The sequence below is a fragment of the Pomacea canaliculata genome, linkage group LG3, assembly GCF_003073045.1.
Source record: "Pomacea canaliculata isolate SZHN2017 linkage group LG3, ASM307304v1, whole genome shotgun sequence".
Lineage (NCBI taxonomy): Eukaryota > Metazoa > Mollusca > Gastropoda > Architaenioglossa > Ampullariidae > Pomacea > Pomacea canaliculata.
The window spans coordinates 35306012-35326946 of record NC_037592.1 but is presented as its reverse complement, the minus strand read 5'-3'; the positions used below and the strand labels follow the sequence as shown (position 1 = coordinate 35326946).

The 20935-nt window shown below is 35.9% G+C and overlaps 2 protein-coding genes and 1 long non-coding RNA gene across 5 annotated transcripts in view; 2 read left to right on the top strand and 1 right to left on the bottom strand.

The window, feature by feature from the left end:
* The first annotated feature begins 438 nt into the window (after positions 1–438).
* On the top strand, positions 439–3156 carry LOC112559181. The gene is made up of 2 exons (XR_003098297.1): positions 439–727; positions 1392–3156. It is a non-coding gene; the product is annotated as an uncharacterized LOC112559181 (long non-coding RNA).
* LOC112559179 (sorting nexin-5-like) lies at positions 2787–13100 on the bottom strand. The gene is made up of 13 exons (XM_025230190.1): positions 13002–13100; positions 11155–11421; positions 10885–11015; positions 10179–10254; positions 9594–9677; positions 9159–9233; positions 8425–8455; positions 8151–8235; positions 7639–7678; positions 7035–7121; positions 6341–6430; positions 5984–6049; positions 2787–5733 (listed from the first exon to the last, which is right to left on the bottom strand). The coding sequence occupies exons 1-13, from the start codon at positions 13008–13010 to the stop codon at positions 5596–5598; spliced, it is 1179 nt and encodes a 392-aa protein (XP_025085975.1). The 5' UTR covers positions 13011–13100; the 3' UTR covers positions 2787–5595.
* A 68-nt stretch (positions 13101–13168) lies between these two features.
* The window catches only part of LOC112559178 (nuclear pore complex protein Nup98-Nup96-like), a 28674-nt gene continuing 20907 nt past the window's right edge, over positions 13169–20935 (top strand). Inside the window, exons 1-10 of one of the 3 annotated variants that reach the window (XM_025230187.1) lie at positions 13169–13413; positions 14195–14246; positions 16297–16359; positions 16675–16713; positions 16893–17042; positions 18310–18432; positions 18826–18924; positions 19353–19504; positions 19659–19803; positions 20623–20795. In XM_025230187.1, the coding sequence (XP_025085972.1) occupies positions 16320–16359; positions 16675–16713; positions 16893–17042; positions 18310–18432; positions 18826–18924; positions 19353–19504; positions 19659–19803; positions 20623–20795 (921 nt within the window). In that variant the 5' untranslated portion in view covers positions 13169–13413; positions 14195–14246; positions 16297–16319. Of the gene's footprint in view, positions 13414–13435; positions 13609–13650; positions 13710–14194; positions 14247–16296; positions 16360–16674; positions 16714–16892; positions 17043–18309; positions 18433–18825; positions 18925–19352; positions 19505–19658; positions 19804–20622; positions 20796–20935 lie in introns of those variants that run through there. The other 2 variants (XM_025230188.1, XM_025230189.1) reach the window with 2 other exon arrangements.

Sequence of the window (20935 nt, the reverse complement as noted above, 5' to 3'; positions counted from 1 at the left end):
TTGTTGTCACCTCTGCCCTCATACAACCGAGATCAAGAGTCACATTCCACTGCATATCTATGGTGGCCAGCTACAAAAACATTTGGTCGTGTTTGCACGCATTAAAGTACCCGTGAATACTTAAAAAAAAGTTCAAATTTAGACTCATTTTTAATAGCCCACCCTATGACTTTAAAGCTTGGTATAAATCTCGTCTTTGACTACAGTCGGTAAGATTCTAAATGATCTCTTTAAGCTGGTTCTATTTGTTGACTCTAAAATAAACACACCTTATCCGACGAAAGTTGCTCTCGCCTTGTACGTATATAGGTCCTTCCGCCTGCTGGGCAGTTTTATACTACTGTATGATAATCAGGCGGTATATGACTGTTAGGGTGAAGCTGATTGTTGCTATTGTGAGGGAGGTAATTCATCACAAACCCCTCACCTCTGTTACAGATTTCTTTCCCTTGATGAGATCAGCGACTTTCGTCATGCAGGTAAACAAGTCCTCTCCGCTCGGGAAGTGTTATCACGCAACAGTTTGTACTGTGTTGCTAAGCTTCATGCAACGAATGTATCTCTTTCGTCATAAAGATGCATATAAATGAAACCAGACGACTGTTTCGTCAGTTGATCTTCAGCGAATTCGGCTGACTGACAGAGCTTCACGATCTTTTCACCTGTAGTAGCATCGACTCTCAAGCACCAACCAGCAATTTAATTGTATCATCATTCAAGCGCCAAGGTAAGCAAATGATTATTTTCTCACATTTTTTTTTATAAATAACGTGTGACCCTTGGCTTTGTCATGGCGCATTGACTATTTAAAATAGCGAACGTTCACAATTTTAATCACTCCACTACTCTGTCAATATCAACCTTTACCTTTTCATCTAGTGCCGTTTGAAAAAGTTAGCCTTTGAAAGCTTATTTTTTAAATTGTTTTTGGCTCATGACGTTATCGTTAAAATGAAAGTAAGGATACAACCCTAAACTTTGGGTAACAATAACTCATTTAAATAGAAGCAAAATATTTTAAATTAGCTGTTAAGTTGTATGTTATATGTTTATATGATACATGTTTAATCCTATGTACTTATAATTATATACATTTTAAAATTTATTCACAAAAATTACCTTTAAGTTTCTTTTCATGTTAGAAAAATTTGCATCTATTTGTCATCAACTGCTCCCAAGAACATTGACATAAGCAACCAGCTACATGAATTAGACTTTATATAGTAATGCAACAATGTTTAGCCACATCCAAGCTCTCACTGCCACTTTTCACAATACTTAGCCAATTAATCTTTCACTGTTTCTATATGGTGGGGGGAAATGGGTAAATTAATTGCTGTAATATGATTTATAGAAGGTAATAAGTTTAATCACATTTTTTAATCTTTTAGGTCTAATAACTGAACACATCCTTCACTTCTGTGATAGAAACTGCTGTTCTCACAGATCAGCCAGCCTCTATGGAAGACTCTAAACAAGCTCCACAGAACGAAAACGTTCTTCCTGACCACAGGCACAGCAAATGGATGCATTGGAGATTTTTTCAATATTCTTCAAAGCCTAATTTGGATAATGAGATGTCAATAGGTCAAGATCCTGCCAGTCCAGATTCTCTTGGCAACAGTCAAACCCAAGACAAGAAGCCATCATATGAATGCAGGAGATGGAAGAGAAACCGATGCAATAAAGCAGATTTGAAGCCAACTGAAGGTGAAGCAGCTTTAACTCAGTTGGGTAATGAAGATACCAAGGAAGCATATCCTGAGCTGTGGAAGTACAGGCAAGACTGGCATTGCCAGTGGCAACGGTTTCATCAAAAGATGTGCTCAAAGCAAAGATATCTCTTTGCAGAGTTTGACTTTCTGTAAAAATGTGATTATATCTTTATAACTCAGACATTAGAGATGGACATAACTATCTTGATGCTATCAGCTTGATTTTTTTACTTATTATACCATTAAGAAAGAAGACAATGTTGTAATCATTTTGAGTATCATAGGCAAAAGCAAACAAAGTTTCATAACAGAAATGCATGAAAAGAATGATCTTTGTCATTCAGAAAAAAAAAATTATGATGAAAGGCAAAAACTCCGGTTTCTTGCGTGCAGTTTCTCCGTGCAGCAAACATTTCCCGTTTGACCCAGCTGTTGTTAATATGTACCAAACACCATAGGCAGTTGGAAAGGAGATGACCACCACCATAGCAAAAATCTGACCCCAACTCCCCAGCATGAATTACTCCCCAATTCATGGAAGAATCATTTAAAGTCTTTGAGGCACATTTTTATATCGATAACCTAATTTCGCTGTTTACGTTCGTGTTTACGTGTAGTTTTTGTGATCATGCCAGAAGAAGAGTTGAATTTTTTTTTCATTGTGTTGCATTTATTTAATCCGTCAGTATTAAACAATACTAATGTGTGTCATCCACAATATATTCATGAGTACTATTTTAAAAATAACTAATGGCTTTTAAGACACACTGTAGTGCAGTTTAGTTCAGATGAGGTCTGCCTTAAAGGAACTGCTAACTTTAGTAACAAAAATTTGTCTACATAAATAGAAATTCTTTTAGCTGTAGAAATTCTGGTAAGAACATTAAAACAGATATTAACTATGACTTAAAAAAAGAAATCTTGGTTTTCTTGGCATTACTGTGTGCTTAAAACACCAACTCAGCTAGCAGGCATTTAACTTACAGCTGTTTGTGAGATTGCAAAGTTCAGTATTAAAAGGAAAAAGAGCACTAGACATGCAAACAAACAAATGAATCAGTCACACATGCAAGTGGTTCAAATAGTTTCATTGCAATAGTTACAAACAAAAGGCAGACCATTAATTTCACCATATGGAATGTTACAGCAGGTTATTTTCAATGATTGGCATTTATAATTGTGTAAGATTTATTTTTTTAGAAAGCAACATACCATCTCAAGGAAACATAGCCTTTCCCATTTCCTCATGCCTTTCTCTTCCTGACAGAGAGCAATCTTAAATATGGCAGAGGATGTTTGGAGGGACTTCATTTTGATAAATCTCATGTCTCCTTTTTTCTTATTGTTATTTAAAAAAACTTTTCTGGTGCAAATTTACATCATGGAAATTATTTAAATCTTATTAAATTTCAAATTGAAATAAATGCATTCTTTGATTGTATCATATCTATGATCTTTGGCATCCATGTGGACTTTATACATACTATTGCAATCTGCACCAATAATTAAGCATTAATATCTGTTACATTGATCTGGAAGAAATTGTTAGCTGATTTATACACTTAAGAATGAAAAACATTATAAGGCAAATGAATTTTTTTCTTGCACAAAACCATTTGTGATCAGAAAATGTAGCGTGATCAAGTCTGCAAAAGTTTGCAAAAATTTGTAATACAGCGAATTAAGGGGAAAAATTTGCTTTAGCGTGTAGCAGTTAAACATGACCTATGCTGCAAATAATAAGGCCACTCAATATGCATCAACATGTACACATATAATAAACCTATGCTAATGGTATACAAATATTTATAAAAAAGGCACTGTAACATCCACAAGGATACAGTGATGTCACCATCACTGTGTGCCTTCACATTCAGTATCACCATCACGGTCTTAATTTATTGCCAAAATCACAGCTGCATTACTGCCAGTTTTAAAAGTAACAACAAGAAGCTACAACAGAAACTGCAAAATGTTTGCCAGCTATTGTTTATGCTTCCTTTTAGACATGTTAGACACTTTAACCACTATAATACAGATCATCCTGAGCACCAGGAAACAGAAAAGACATTGACGTGATCATTTTGAGCATCACACTCTAAAATAACAAAAAATTTGTAAGCATTACCCGAAAAGAGCAATGGAATGATATTTCTCATAAAAATGCAAAAACTTGTTATCAAAGGTAAAAATTTGCTCCTCTGAGGCTTTCTTGGAACAGATTAAACAGTGAAAATTCTTAAATTGTCTTACAATAAGTAATTTTTATCGGAACTCTTCTAGCGCCTTGGGAACAGGCAAAAACACCACACAATCTTATATATACAATAAAGTGCACATAAAAGGTAGACATGCTACAATGATTAATATCTAACCAACAGATTGTGTGAGTGTGTGCATGCACATGTGCACACCTAGGTACATGCATTTACTTGGCATGTACAACATGGATTCAACATTTGTGACAAAAGCAAACAAGCTGAAACAGTCGTTGCCCAATGTTTTATGAAATACTGAAAAGATTTTTACCCATTAAAGAAGCAAAATACTTATGCATCTTTACAAGAACCTGAGTATGAACACAATGTATAGACATAACCACTGAGTATTTTGAAAGAGTTTAACTAACAATCATAAGTCTACATTATGAGGGCATCAAACTGCCCATGCACTGTAACAACATTTTTCACTTTTAGCATCGGCAGTCTTTTAGGAATGTCAGCTCTTTGAATCCATTCTATCACAAACTTGTATTACTGGACAGCTTGCAGATGATTTTTTTCCAGTTAACTACTAAAACAAGGCTGGTGTATACAAAGCTACCGGTTTAGTCACATTCATTGTTAACATTGTTAGATTAACAGCAGAGAACTTCGCAAGAGGCTAAGCACTGGTCTCGGCAGACAGACAGCAGTCCATCTATACAGTCCATGATTCTATTGACATTTCTAGCCTTTTAAAGACTAATCCATGTCAAAAACAAAATTAAGCTCAACGTTCCTGATGGCTCAACAAAACAAAACAGCACTGTCTCTAACCTGTAACACAAAAGAAGTGTATTTTTTCAAAAACTTTAGTAGACTGACCTAGATTTTAGTCTCTGGTTTCAAACCAAAAGATGAACTTCTAGCTCATGCTAATGGGGCATTGCATGAATAGTGAACCTACTTTTGAGACATTGTTTAGTTTATTCCTTGTTACTCCTCAAGGAGCATAGGGCCACAACAACACCTTGCCAGCGGACCTGATTTTAGGCAGCCCCTTCAGTTCGGCCTTTTTTGAGACATGGTGGGATTGGAAAATGTCATGATCTTTTTTTTTCAAACAACTAAGAACAGTGGTGTTAAAGGGTTTATGTCTTGTGAAAGTAACAATGTTATTCACTTGAAAAATGAGTACTGTATCTTGTAATGAACAAACTAATCATTTAAAAAATGTGTAGCATTCAGGTCAGTCTTTTAGAAGAGCATTTACAGAGTCAACAGGCTAGAGTGACGTATTATTACAATGTCCTACAGCAGCAGCACAACCTTTGATATAATTTTTTTCAGCTCTGTAAGCAGATCCTTTTACTTGTATGTTGTACTAGTTTTCTTTTTCCATGAAAGTTATTCAAAATAAACAAACAGATTCTTTTCAGAAGACAGTATATACATTCCTATCATTGTATCATCTTCACAATATGAAACATTTTAGGTAACATAAGTTAAGCTTCCGATGTATTTCAGCCGTCGTGACATAATTTATGTTTATGAGACATGCAAACTGTACAAGCTTAATTCTTGCAACCAGTCAAAAGGGTTGAATGATTATGATTAATGGAAATGAACAAAGGCAGAATTGTGGATGAATATAAAAAACTTATTTTATAAATGCTGGTTCACATTTCAATCTGAATAGTTTTCAAAGTTCTAATCAGAAGTGTGTAAGTATCCTGTGATGTCTTCATTTGCGCCTCTGCAAATAATGAAAGTCCATCTTGCATGGCAAGTACTCTCTGATGCATGAAGGTTCTCAACTGAACAGAATCCAAACAAGAACAGTTATGGACTGATGTGTAAATAATATAAACAACAAAGTTACTAATGCAAAATAATAAAGAAAAATTTGCATAAAATTTTTTATATCTGTATCTGCTCCTTTCTCTGTATTCATGCATGTGTGTGTGTGTGCATGCAACTGGTGAATTCAAGCATTTATTATCTATGTATACATATACATTTATTTAGAAAGTTATGGATCTGCATGTTTCATTTTATCTTTCCTACCTCTTTCCTTGCAGTTTCTGTACATTTTGTATACTCTGACTCTGCTGTCATTTTAGCATCTTCAGCCTGCGGAAATGACACAGATGCAATACAAAATAATTAAATATATATTTAAATTGAACAAGATCTTTAAATTAATATTTTATGTTAGGAAATATCCTACTGCAAGGGAGCATAAACAACTAAAGCCAAACTGTGATCTCCCTTGATGGCCAAGTCCCTTACTGTATTAGTCATCACCATCATTGCCTATAAGGCAGCATATCTTGTTAAATCTGTTACATAGCTGAAATATCAAGATATTTATTGCAAGAGGATGCATGCCATTTGAATATAAAGCAAGAGAAGTTCACTCACTGCTTGTCGTTTAAGTGGTTTAGCCTTTTCTAATGCTCGAGTTGCGTCCTCATAGTTTACAAGTAAACAAGTTCTTTGAAACAACATTTCCTGTTGAGAAAAAGAAAGTGTGAATGATAACATTTCCTATTAACAACAAGAAGGTGTTAATAATAAAAACATTTTGTACATGTATCAAAAATCATCATTCAATTTGGAACAGATTGATAGATGAATTTATAGAAAGACACAATAATCTATAGTGGTTATAGTAACTGCAGAGTGGGTTGCTTGGTCAAAGGTGTGAACAGCTGTTCTATCCTGCAGTACATGCACATATTTTCCTATCACATTCAGGCTCACTATTTGATTGCTTTTCTTATGAAAGCAACCACACATACCATCAATTATCTTAAATTTTCAGCATTTTTATTAATTTCCTGCAAAATTTAGTCCAGGCATGTTTTGGTGGATACACCCAAATAGGGAAACAAATGCCCATAGTAGATTATGCTTAGCATCATTTTCCAAGGATATTTATATCTGACTCTAGAGGGATAGAGCAGCTAAAGACAAGCCTTGCTTGCTGATGCCTGTTCTTTCTCTCTCAAAAGAGCTTGAAAGAACTACAAGAAATAAACAAACAATAATGATCTAAATTCAAATACTCCCCCATCCATCAAGATCTGAAATAATTGGTCTGGCACTTTCTTACTCTGACTGACTCCATGCTGCGGGCCAAGAGATCCAGCTCAAAGCCAAGAAGATTCTCATCATTTCTGCTTTGTACCTCCAGTCCCTTCTGTTAAAAAAAAACAAAAACTCATTGTCAAGAAGCAGAAAATGATTGTGAAATAGGAATTATTTTTCCCAAAGTAAATTTAGTTTTAGTAAGATTAGAATAAAGCTACATCAAGATTCTGAGCGACCAGACCAAAAGCGTCCCCTTTGTTACAGGGTAAGAGTTATCTTTCTTGGTAGCATCCTTGGCTACTGCAATGACTATGTCATGTTGACAGGGACAAGTCTGATAAAGGCAATTAATAGAAATTTCTCTGAGATAAAATAGCTTTTCGCTTTAAATATCTATAAACACAACAAAACAAAATCTTACAAAGGTTTACCTACTGACACTGACTAGCACCACCCAAAGTATAACCTCAAGCTTTAACATCATTTTGTACTCTGTCCATACACCAGCAGCCAAAAGTGTACAATAGCAGTCAGGAAAAATTGTCTCTCCTGTGCAAGAGCATAGTGAAATTTTCAAAAACTAACCCCTGTGTGACCTTAAAGATGATAAAATTAAAATTGTCTACCTGTGCACTTTCGATACCCTCAGCAAATCTGGAGAATATTCTGCACACACAAAATTTTATTTTTGAAAAGAACTTTTTTTCTTACAGAAGAAAAAAAGGTAAACAAGCATGATGAAGTTTGGGATATTTACTCACTGTTCAAAGGCATTCATCTTTGATAACTACTCATCCTAATATAAGCTTTAACAAAATGTTCTTAAAGCAAACATAGAATAAACAGTGTGGGAATCAGGATGGGTAAGGGTGGGATTTACAATTTAAAACTTTTTCCTAAATAAACCTTACCAATAATAATTGTGTGCTTCTAACAGATATTAAGAATGAAATAAAATATATGTTAACTTACTGAAAGAAAATTACAACATAGAAAATACAACTACAACAAATCCAACATATGCCCAATAATAATAATATGACTGACATGACATCAACAAATACATCAACTTTTAATTTTTAAAGCCACTTTGTATACTGAAGACCGCAAGCAAGGTTGGCTGTCCTACCAGACTGACCTGTTTACAGTGTTGGTTGATTCATTTTCAGAAGGTGACAAAGTACGAAGAGCATTTGCAAAATTTCGATTTGCTGCAGATAATCCTGCAATAATTTTCAAAAAATGTAATTTAAGTGATCTTTATGTCTGGTACATGTAATTTCATGTCATATACTTTGTGGTTTATTAAAAAAACTGTATTTAGAGCTATCCAAAACATCAAATTTATAATGTTTTCCAATACTTACATAACTCATTTAATTTTCCTACATTACAAAAGCACAGATACTTACGCCATTGGGCCTGTACCATTTTGTTAAAATTCTGGAAAAAAATAAAACGCTTATAAATTGAATGGTATGTAACAAATTTCGCAGTTCAGTGAGCGTACTAAGAAAGTGTCTGGTAGCTGAGAGAGTAGGATGAGAAAAAGAATTCATGTACATGTGCATATAAATATTCTGCACATGTACAATAATCCATATAAATGTATGCACATGTATGCAGTAGTACATGGAGGATTAAAATGAACCAGTTTCATTTCTTATTTAAATGTATGAACATGAACTGCTACCATTAAGCACACTCCAAGTAGTCATTTAACCATCATTTTGTACTTTAGCTCAGTGATGAAAGACTGAACTGTCAACTTCGGTAGGGCTGCTGACCAACAGCTAAACTTGTAGTTATTTTGAAAATTTTCTGCTCATGTCTATGTTTGCAGACAAAGAACTGCTTATCATAAGTGGAAGTTGATGAGTTATATACATTAAAAATGTATTACTTTATATGCTGTCACAATTGAGTAAATGGTGTGGATTTGGTTCTAAAGGCCAAAATATATCATGCTTCTTTTTCAAAAGTAAGACTTTAAAGGGTTTTATGGATTTGTGTCTGCACATATATAAATTTTTGCTTGATCACAGAGAGAATTAAATCACTAAGAAGGAAAACATTTTTTTGTACCAAATATAAAAATCATTTAACTCATGATTTTGCCCTTCAATTACAAGTCACTTAAATGTACCTGCGATGTTTCTTTGGCAGCCTTGTTATATTCTGTGCACCACTCCCTTTGTTTCCCAAAATATTCATCAATATCCTTTAACACACCAGAAAATCATGAAAAATACATTTTTATTAGAATTACTTTATTATTAGTGAAGTCATTAAAGCTATTGCAAAATGAAAAAACACTCCTGCATAAAAAATGTAATCAAAAGTAAATGGTCAATAGTCACAATAAATGACAGGTATTCTGAGCATAAAAGGAAACAATTACAATGCTTTTTTTTCAAAGGATGAAATAATGTTTTCCAAATTAAATTCTTGCTGAGAAGATTTGAGCTATATAGTATATTACAGATGCACACATGTACCAGCATATGCATGAATTAATGAATGCATGTCTACATCTAGAAACATAATCCATATTATATATCATGTCGTGCGTCTCACTTACTTTGTGCTGTCCTTTCCTAGCATTGTCTATTGCCAGTGACAGCTTTCCCACAATCCCTTTTGATATTTTAGTTCTAGTAGGTGCCTGGTTTGGAAAAAAGTCCATTGGTATAGGATAAAAATAAGCTACCAGTAAATCTAGCAACGTTTTCACATTTTAAAAAATCTGGCGAATCACTTATTTTGACCATCTTTGCATCTATTTCATAGACTAATATGGTGGAAGCCAAAAAGGTGGAATTCTTTGATTAGGTAAAGTAAAGTGATTCTCCTTTGCGTTTACAAAACTTCAGCATGCATCAAAGCTCTCCAAGTCAGAATAAGAAGTTAGAATCATGTAGTGGCTTTAGTATAGCTGTCTTGACCTGCTGACCTGATGTAATGGAAGCCTAAAATGTGAGTTTATCACCATACCAAAAAAAAAAAAAATAAATGCATATGAGAAGGAGATACACATAGCTTTTCTAACATTCACAACCAAGCAAACGCCATTTTCATATACCAGCACTATACCAAATACTTAGGGAAGTATTTTTCCCACTGCTACTATTAGTATTAGCCACAATGAAGACAGAAATCGACTTACATCTTTCTCTGACAAAAACCGCTCCAAGTTCACGTCTCTTCCAAGAACACAATGTGATAACATTGAAGAAAGGTACCTGAAAAGCATTAGTTATCAGCTGATAATATTGACAAGGATATAAAAACAATTATGATCACTGCTACTTCCAGTCCCTAGAATATGCTCAGTGTTACTTAAAGGTTTCAGATTAATACATTATATTACACACTATAACTCATTACATTATATACATTATATTGAAAGTTATGGAAAATATACATATCAGATAGCCCTCAACTTTGATTACACACAATTTTTTACTTGATGAATGTATGAAAGTGGTGTACATCTAGTAGAAACCATACTTCAATCTTTTAACTGTAATCTTTTCCTGAACTAGCAATAATGTGAGGTGCAATCTTCTCTTATGATGCTTGAGTTTGTGTTACCTAATTCTTCCCAGCTGTTGGCTAATGTCAGTCTTTTGAGCACAGCTAAGGTAGATCAGGCTAAGCAATGACATTTTGGAAGCTCTTCTGAATCTTGGAGTTGAAATATTTTTAACGTACAATTAGGTTTATCAGGATGTAACCCTATCGTAAGTCCAGGAGATTAAAGAAGCAATTTATACTGTTAGGAACTGAAAGAACATAAAGAACTCTTCACAAAGATCTTGATTACTGTGGGTATTCTGCCAATCATTAGCTATGTTAAGCTTTATACATACTTCTGAATAGCTTTACATTCCAAATCAAAATCATCTGGCTTCAAAATATTGCTGTCAGGACCAAGCTGTTTCTTTGATTTTGATTCTGCACTTTTTGGATCAAATTCTGGTTTGGTCGGAAGTGGAGGCACCTGAAAAGGTTTGTTTTAAATATTTCAAAAGTTACACATTTTTTCCAATTATCTCACATCTCTTACACACATCTTGCTTGCCCAGAAACATGTGCCATTAAAATGTTTAAAGAAAAGGGTTCGATTAAGAACTACTAACAATGAGGCCTTTGGTGTCATTGCCTGTTACAAGTTGATGATGCAGCCACTCTATGTCCTCAAATTGACGAGTCACCACCAAACCACCTTCTCTTTCTGTACGAGAGGACATGATGGTAAACTGTAAACTTGAGCCATCTTTGACAGCCTCTGTGACAGAAACACGAAAAACTGGCACTAAGCCAGTCTTCACTGTGACATTGTCTAAGAATTTCTGATCCAATTCGTCAGATTCACTGTCGTACGCCACTTCACTGGAATCCCCATCCTGTTAACAATGGCAAAAAAAAACAAAAAAACAAACAAAAAATAACAAATTCACTCATACAGCCACTGAGTTATGGTTACATCCTGTTACAAGCATTGTACTACACCACCATATATTATGATGGAGTGACTGCATAGGATAAAAAAAACTCTGCATATAGACTTTAAAAAATATATATAAATTGTACTTGATCATGCAACATACGTACAATTGGCCTGAGGAGAGATTAATGCATGTGGCTTAAAATGTCTTGAACACAGAAAGTTTAATATTCTTCTGTCTTATTTTCGAAAAACATTACTGTCAATCTTCTCTGCCCTTCACTACACTTCGACACCCCTCTTCTTTCTCAGCCTTACAATCTCACTTGTTTGTTCAGAAAGTATTACTTATATTGTCTTTTTGTTTGGTCTCATCTTGTTTGACTGTATGCATCTCAGTGTAGCTTTTCAAGCCTAATTGTTGGGCTGTTTGTCATGTCTTCTGAATGGTGTTTAGTTTATTCCTTGTTACTCTTCGAGAAACATAGGGCCGCAACTTAAGGGAGTGATGTACAATCCTGGATCATGTGGAAGCCAGTTGATTCAACCAAGACATAGCCAATATAGTTGATTTGACCACAGTCCTAAGTTAATTTGACCTGCATGGTGCCTATAGCCAATTTGACCTGAATTATCATCATCTATGTGATAATCTGGCCACAAAAATAAATGAATTTTGATGTACTCTCCATTCTTGTTTACTTAAATTATTTGGGTGTGTATGTGGAGAGAGAGAGAGACAATTGGATCCAAGTCAATATAAATCAGAATTTTCTTTGTATTATAATATTTAGCTTTTTTTTTTTTAATGCTTCACATTTTTAGCTTAAAAAGCATGGCCATATACCAAATGCTTTAATTCCTACTGCATAAATTAAACTATATAAGCAGTAAATATAATTATATTTTCCTTTCCTCATACATATGGGTATCAGTGCGCCACATTACTTCAAACAGGGTCTATTTATTCATTAGTACTGATCAGTACAACGGCTGACCTAGCTATATATATATATACGTACGTGACTAATTTGAAAAATAATTGTCGTTTCGTTTTGTTTACACAAAACAAGCAACAAACGTGTCATTACACTAAATCTAGTAACTGCTGTACTCAGTAGACGAATCGACTTCGGGTTGTGGATGAATCGATTATGGGTACATGTCGATCGTGGTCGAAGCTGTGACTGATTATATGTTCATTCTCAAGAGTGAGTGTTAATTCTTTCTATCTCTCTCTCACACACACACACTCTTTCGAAAGGAACCGAAATGCCAACTTTTTATACAAAACTGCAAGCTGCATAGGTTTGTCACTGGTGCTCCTCAAGATCAAATATCAAGAATAAAGCGGATGAGGGGGCGTGTACAAACGCCAAAAGCGCTAGTTCATTTTTGCCGTATTTAAAATTGCAAAAAATATGCAGGCTAGTGCAGGTTGGATACGATTGCTGCCTAAGACAAATAACAATTTATTAATTGGTTAAAACTTTCGTTTGAAAGAAGGAAATACGTATACAAGTATCAAAGTGTTTTTACCTGTGACATGTTTACAGTGGGATTCTCAAATTGTTTTCTTATCACTGTACAAAATTCTAATATTCTTATATTCTTAAATAGCTTCGAGATAGTGAGTGATTTTGCGAGAGGGAGCAGTTATTATTCAAAATACTGTGTGCCTAAATTAGAGCAACTAGTATTGTTTAAAAGTTGAGTGTTCATTATTTAAGATGCTTAAACTTAAAAATAAGTTTAGATACAGAATATTTATTTAAAAAAACTATTTTTGTTAACATGAAGTGATGATGTTTAATTTCGGGTAGTCTCCTTGAAATCTTCGTATTCAGTCGCCATTGCTGCGGAATAAAGCGGCGCGAAGCAGTTTCGCTCAGTGCGATCTGCCTTGTTTATTTTTGATGACTACGTCATGATACGTTACGATATAAATTCAGTAAGTGTTGTGCACAGCGATTTCCTTTACAAGTCACTTCGGCTTTCTGGATGTAACAGCAAATCAAAACATCATCAACCTCAAAAACTTTCAAGTTTCTGTTCATTGATCATTACCACTCGTGGCTTCTGACTGCAATTGTACCACTAGTTGAGCACGTTTGTCGAAATTTTACTGCACCCATATGATGATTTTGTAAGACATTTACTGTATTTGAAAAAGATTGATCACTTAAATTAGACGAGTTCGCTGCAAATTGAGGAACTTTTTTAAAAGTGTACTACAGATACTATAAGGTATGAAAGGAAACACGTTTTCTTGTGGAAACTTATACTTCAGTTATTGGGAAATTTTGATCAAGCAGATAATTCCTTACTCTTTTTTTCTTCTCTTTTGACGTTTAAAAATATCTCGAAATCTGACTAAATAAGATGCACAACAGTTTTGTACACATGACAAAGTAAATCAGCCAGTTAAGAGAAGCTTTATGAACTGAGTAAAATGTAAAATATCAGTTGTCAGTGTTTGCCACTACACTTTAATGGTTTTTTATCGCTATAATGTATCACACTAAGCATGATGATTAGATCAGATAAATCACATATGGTACAGGCATCAAAGCAGAAGTAGCATCTTTGCCTCTGATTCCTAATTTCTTGTATTACTACTCCTTGTCATGTATGTCTTATAATACTGATACAAGATATTTTCTTATTTTGTAAACATTGGTACTGTGTCAGTGTGTGCTAGTAAACTATTCTTGATACTTGTTACATTTCAGATATTCTTGATATTTGAGTGAAACTGATTGAAGGCAAAGGCAGTTGTAGTTTGTAAGTACAGTGAAACATTTTATTTACATGACTTAAGTATATAATCAGTGTTTATACTGTAACTGATAGGTGTAGAACTTTAAAGTTGCCAGGTCATTATTTAAAGTTTGGTCACTGTTCAGTAAAGAGCTCGAATAACTAAAGTATGTATAAAGCTTAGTCAGTCATCCCATGACCAGTGTGGCAATCCAAAATCATGCTTCACACAGTGTGCACAGGTAACGCATGCGCGTGCACAGCCACACACACACACTGAAAGAAGATATGGCAAGTACCTTTCATGTTTAAGTATATAAAACTTGTCCATTGTTGTTTCTGGAATGAGTTATTGAAGGAATATTACTTTTAATGTGCTTGTATATTTGACTTGACAAAGAAAATAGGTATTGCATTGCATAGCTACAAATACAAACTAAAGCTTATGCAGTGTATGTTAACATAAAATCATAATAGAATGTCTGTGCATGTGTAGCCTGTGATCCCTGCGCATGCGCACTGTGTGAAGCACAATTCCAATCACCACACCAGCACCTGTCATTGGGGGGAGCACGTAGATGTGGTAGCTGACAGAGCCCGCCACTCTTGTCTATCAGGCAAAAGTGCGTAAATCCTGTACAGGACGACCAGTCTCTATGACATTCGTAAGCCAGTTCTTTCTTTGTCCTTGAAGCACCTCCAAGGTGTCGTGCCAGGTAACATGGACAAAGAAGGTCAGCTTACATCGCTTAACTGTTGAAAGTAAAGGTTCCTGGTGTCCTATGAGTGTGGCAGTCTGGTTTCTTGCAAAGTAGTCTTTTATGTTCTTTGTGTGAGATCCAGAGCAGCCTCCTTAGGCACTTATTCTCGAATGCCTGGATTTTCCTTTCTGCTTTGTCAAGAAGAGTCCATGTCACAACCATAGAACAGGATCGGTAATACCATGGATTTGTACAGATTGTAGTTGGTAGTGAACCTTATTTTATGGCTATGCCAGATCCTATCTAGTCTAGCCATTGCCACTGTTGCTGTTGCAATCCTGATATGGATATCTTGTGTGGAGCTGCCATCCTTGGAGAGGGTGGCTCACAAGTACTTAAAGCTGCTTACTTCTTCGAGCTGTACCCTGTTCATATAAATCTCTGCTTTGCCTCTGCCGTTAATGATAACTTTGCTCTTTTCCATGCTAGTCTCCATTCCATATGCATTTGAACTGTCTGTCAGTCTGTTGGTGAGGTCTTGCAGTTCTTAGTACCTGCTAATAGATCTATGTCATCTGCAAAGCATAGGTTGCAGATCGGTCTTCCACCAATGGAAATGGAAGTATGATGGAAGTGGGGAGCTTCGAGCATGATTTTCTTGACGTACGCCTACTGTAGTGCGGAAATAAGCTTGTATTTTTGGTTATTCAGCAATACTTAACTGATTGAGCTATTATACAGCGCTTCGTGACTTGAACAAGGCCTTCTTCGATGTTGAATTTTCGCTTCACATGCCATAGCTCCTCGCACCAGACTCTCTCAAATGCCCTTTTAAAGTAGATGAAGTGGTAAAGGTCCCGCTGATGCTGAAGATGTTTTTCTATGAGAATGTGACAGTTGAAGATCTGCTTAACTGTGCTTCTACATGGTCTGAAGCCAGCCTGTTCTTCTGCTAGCAACTCCTGCGGTGGTTGTGATGTGGTTCTGTATGACCTTCAGCATGACTTTGCTTGGGTGGCTGATAAGGCTTATAGTTCTGTAGTTCTGGCACTGTTTGCTGTTTCCTTTCTTTGGGAGCAGTATGATTAGTGACTGCGACCATTCTTTGGGCCATTCCTTGTGCTCCCAGACTATTCCACCAGGTTCAGTGTGGCAAATTTTCCTCCAACTGTGGCCTTGAAGACTTATGCAACTTTTGGGTCTTGCAGCTTCTCCAAATCAAAGCAAATTCAGGGGTTGTTTGAGAATTGCTTTGCTTTCATGAGAGTATGCATTGTAAATTTCTGTGCATCATTTGTAGCAAGACTTGAAAGTGAAAGAGAGATGCAGTTAGATGTGAGGTGATGCTATAACCTATTATTTTACATTTTCAGCTATCTGTTCTACAGCATTCAAAATGTTTGGCCAAAAACTTGGTGGCTTCGGGACAGGGACATGTAAGTAAAATTGTCCTTATAATCAAATGTGCAAATGTATTACCCACCAACCCCCCCCCCCCCAAAAAAACCCCTAGTCTGCTAAAAGATCAGAATAGCCATAACACATTGTTACACATATTTGTTTCTCCACTAAAATATCAGAATTAGAGCAATAGCCTGATTTTTTGGAGAGAAAAAATGTTGAAAGGCTGCTTCTGTACACATAATCACTTCCTTCACTTCTCTCTCGGTGAAACTTGTTGAGTCAATTTTTGCATAAAATAATTGCTACCTACTAGGCTCTTGAAAGATTTTTCCATTGTTTTATTCCAGCTACATTTGGAACATCCACACCATTTGGAGGTGGACAATGTGAGCATATTTTCTACATTTTTTGTTGTTTTTACTGCACAACTAAAAGAGTCATGGATGAACTTTTCAAATATGCATATTTTGCATGAAAAATTCTTTATTTTCAAAGTATGTCAAGAGAGTGCCTCATATTGGAATACATTCATTCGTCATTTACGGATAAGTTTTTTTCCTTACAGCTTCAACAGGGTTTGGCACCACAGCATTTGGAGCACAAACACCTGCAGGCGGTGGTCTTTTTGGAACTGGTACAGCCAACACAACAGGAGGACTGTTTGGTCAGCAATCTACCAACACATTTGGTCAACAGCAGTCATCAGGAGGATTTAGTGAGCAGTTTTAAATCATTTGTGCCAGAATCTTTTGTAATAAATAGGGATTTTGGCAGATTTACGCTGAACATTTTTTTCACACGATAAAGAGAGGGAGATGTCATAAGGGAGATTTTAAAACGTTTTAAAGTTTTACTAATCAAGCAAAAATGTTCCATGCAAGATCACAATTTATTTGTACATGGTAGCATTCTGGTCTCACAGCTGACATGCTATGTTCATGCTGCTCTTCCGTAAGTCTGGTGGTGGATTAGGTTCGCCAAGACTAATAGCAGAGAACTTAGCAAGAGGCTAAGCATTGGTCTTGGCAGACAGTCATCTGTCCACCTATGCAGCTCCATGATCCCAGTACTTTTGAGTGCTCTTGTCCTTCACTGGTACATTGTTGTGTAAACAGATGAATGAGAAGGACAAACCACTTTCTATAGGGGATGTATAAAATAGCCACTTAAACTTCCAGAAAGGGAAGAGGCACTGTTGAACCTTCTTCACAATAGGTTGAGTGTTGATATCCCAGTGAAGTCTCCTGCCGAATGGTGCCCAGATACTGTAATGTGTCGAAAGTTTCCACCTCCTTGTGGAGGATGATAGTTTTAGGACAAAAACAGTCTCTTTGGATTTTGCTGACATTACGTTCTAAGATATTTGTGTACCAGGTGTGAAATTCATCTAAGGCTATGCTATAGTTGTCTACTGGCTCACTGAAAAGAGAAAGCAGAGTGATATAAAAAATTTTGATAAGATATTGACCTTTGTGGTACTGTGACAGCTTTTGGTATGCATGGTAAACAGAAGCAGATAAAACAGCCTTGGAGTGAGGTGGTCCATGTGAGTCAGAAGAAGTGTCATTGACAAGTACTCTCTGCTGTCTGTTAACCAGAAAGTGAATGATAATCATTACATCATCTGAACCTGATGCCCGATAGTTGCCAGTTGAATTTCTCTCCCCTTTTTTTTTCAGGCTAGACAATTACAAACCTTTTATATAGTGTAATTTTATGGTCGTCTTAAAGTTATGGGTGTGACTGCATGGTTGTGTACAGCTGATACTTTAGACAAATTGTATTTAAAACATATTACTGAACAAATCAGTGGCTAGTGATGCACAGAGATATAAAGACATGAAAGCATAAAAATGCTTTAGCAGGTTAAGTAAAAAAGCGGCCACAGGTTTTGGAGCTGGCATAGCGCTACTGTACATCATAGAGTTGTAATTAGGTGAAGAGTGACTTTTGCATATGTCCCTTTGTCTGTGTCTGGCTAGGTTTTGGAACTACCAGCAGTAACAGCACTACAGGTCTGTTTGGTCAGCAGAGCACGACAGGGGGATTATTTTCCACACCACAGAGTACTTCTGCCTTTGGTACCAAGCCACAGGGCTTTGGAGGTATCTATTTTGATAAGTTTTAGGATTAGTAATAATTTTTAAACATCTCTGCCATCTTTCACACCTTAGGTGTGGCACAAAAATTACATATAAGCCAGACAATTTCCTTGGATACAAAAATGTTCCTTTTTTAAAATAATATATAGTTTTGTCAGAACATTTTAATTTCACCAAAACCAGATAAAATAATGGAAAAGTCTTCCAGCTACATTATCATTCCGATTCTTAATGATTAATTTAAAAATGACTGTAAGATGAATTAAGGACAGAAAAAAAAGTTGTGTAAAAAAATAATGTGAGCATGAAATACAGATTTTGAGTGAGCTGTTCTTTGAATAGATGGAGGTACTGAGGGATGTTTTGATATGGAAGCATTATGTTTGACCTTTTCAGGCTTTGGAACTACACAGACAGCAAGCACAGGAGGCCTGTTTGGAAGTACACAGCCACCAGCTGCCAGCGCATCACTGTTTAGCCAGACTGGCACAGGATGTAAGTATTTTGAGCTCAATAAAGGTAACCAGAAATAATGGTTTTAAAGGCTTAAGATGTGTATCCTTTGATATGCAAGTAGAAAAGCAAGTACTTCATGTGCAAGAAAAAGTTACTATTTTCTTTTTCCATGGGAGTTTTGTCAATAATATATAAGCGTGCCGTGTTCCAATGTATTTATTTTTAGAAATGTTGAAATCTGGTTTTATCAAACTTTCTTTGATAGTTGTAGCATTATTGTTGCCTTTTGTATACCTATAATTATTTTTCTAGCATGCCATAGGATTATCTTAGTAGGAGAGACATTTTAGAATAAAAATGTAGAGCACACCCTACCTTCCTTCCTTGCTATGCTGACATTCTTACATTCTGACTTCTGATATTTCCAGTATTTTTCCAGCTTTTTCTTACTATGCTGACATTTTCAGTGTTTGGGGGAAATGCAGCAGGAGGCACTACCATTAAGTTCAATCCTCCCTCTGGCACCGACACCATGTCTAAGGGTGGTGTCAACACAAACATTAACACCCATCATCAGTGCATCACTGCAATGAAGGAGTATGAAACCAAAAGTCTGGAGGTAAGTTGACAGTCGTCTCTTGTCTGTTGGTGGTTTTGTAAGCCATAAATTTTGTTTTTTTACCTTGCCTTGCATTATTGAGATTGTGTGTTAGTTGAAATGATTATACAATGTACATCCACTTATTTGATTTGTTGATTATTTTATTTTTAAGGAGTTGCGCTTAGAGGACTATGCAGCAAATCGTAAAGGAAAGCAGCAAGGGACAGCCACTGGTTTCTTTGGTCAGAGTGCTCCAGGATCTCAGCCGACATCAACTGGATTCAATTTTGGTCAGCCTGCAGTGTCTGCTGGCTTTAGTAAGTTTGGTCCTGGACATCCCAGACTTGTAAAGAGGCTGATATGACCTGATAAAGAGCATGCTGCATAGGAAGCATGTTATAGGTGTTAAGTTTTATAAAGTCTTTAACAATTGCAAGTATGAACTATGTTCCTTATGAGAAGAAAGTTGTCTTTATGTATGTTTTCCTGTTGTTTGTTTTTAACAGTAAATTTTAGGCTGATGGTTTGCAAAAGTTGTGTGGCTATGGGGGTGTCATAATTAAGGTGACCAGACATCCCGATTTAGGTGGGACAGTCCCGCCTTTGACCGCTTGTTCTGGCAGGACAAAAAATCATCCAAAAAATTGATCAATGACCTGCTTGTATTTAAAAATCTGATTACCGTACATGGATTCACATCTGTGCCTTTAGTTTTGGGTTTTGCCTATCATCATTTGGTTAATAATTTCAAATTAGTTTTTTGCTTTTCAGAGGACAATACCCTCACCCCCACTTTTAGCTTTTTTTTTTCTTCTTCGTTTGCGCTCTTTGTCGGTGACAACATCATGATCAGCATGCGTCCTGCTTTCACTCCCGAAATGTCTTTTCACATTATCATAATAAAATTGTGCGAAGCAACAAATTTGATGCTGTGGAGGAAGAGGGAGGAACTAGAACTTATCTGTCAGTAAGATTTCCAGGAACTGTTTTATCAATAAAAGACTGCATATCATTTGTTATGGTGTGCAGCTTAAAAAGTAAAGAGTGGATTCCTAAAAATTATACTCTTGTTTTTACCATGTAAGGACTTTTGAAAGAGTTTTACTGAGATTTTTAGGAGAGAACTTTTTTTGCAGGTTTTGGGACCAGTACTGCCACTAGTGCAGGAGCGGGACTGTTTGGTACAAGCAGGCCTTTATTTGGGACCACTAACCCCACTACCAACCCCACTACGACCGCTCAGTCAGGATTTGCCTTTCGTCCTCCTTCACAGACATCTGTCTTTGGACAGCAGCCTGGAGGCAACAGGGTATTTTATTTACAGAAATGAAGAAATCGTAGAGAAAATGATGATGAATAATTAAGAAAATAATTTCTTTCATCATTCAAATCAAGTAAATGCTGAGCTGCTTGCTTGCATACTAGATTGTTTAAGCATATGTAACTTGG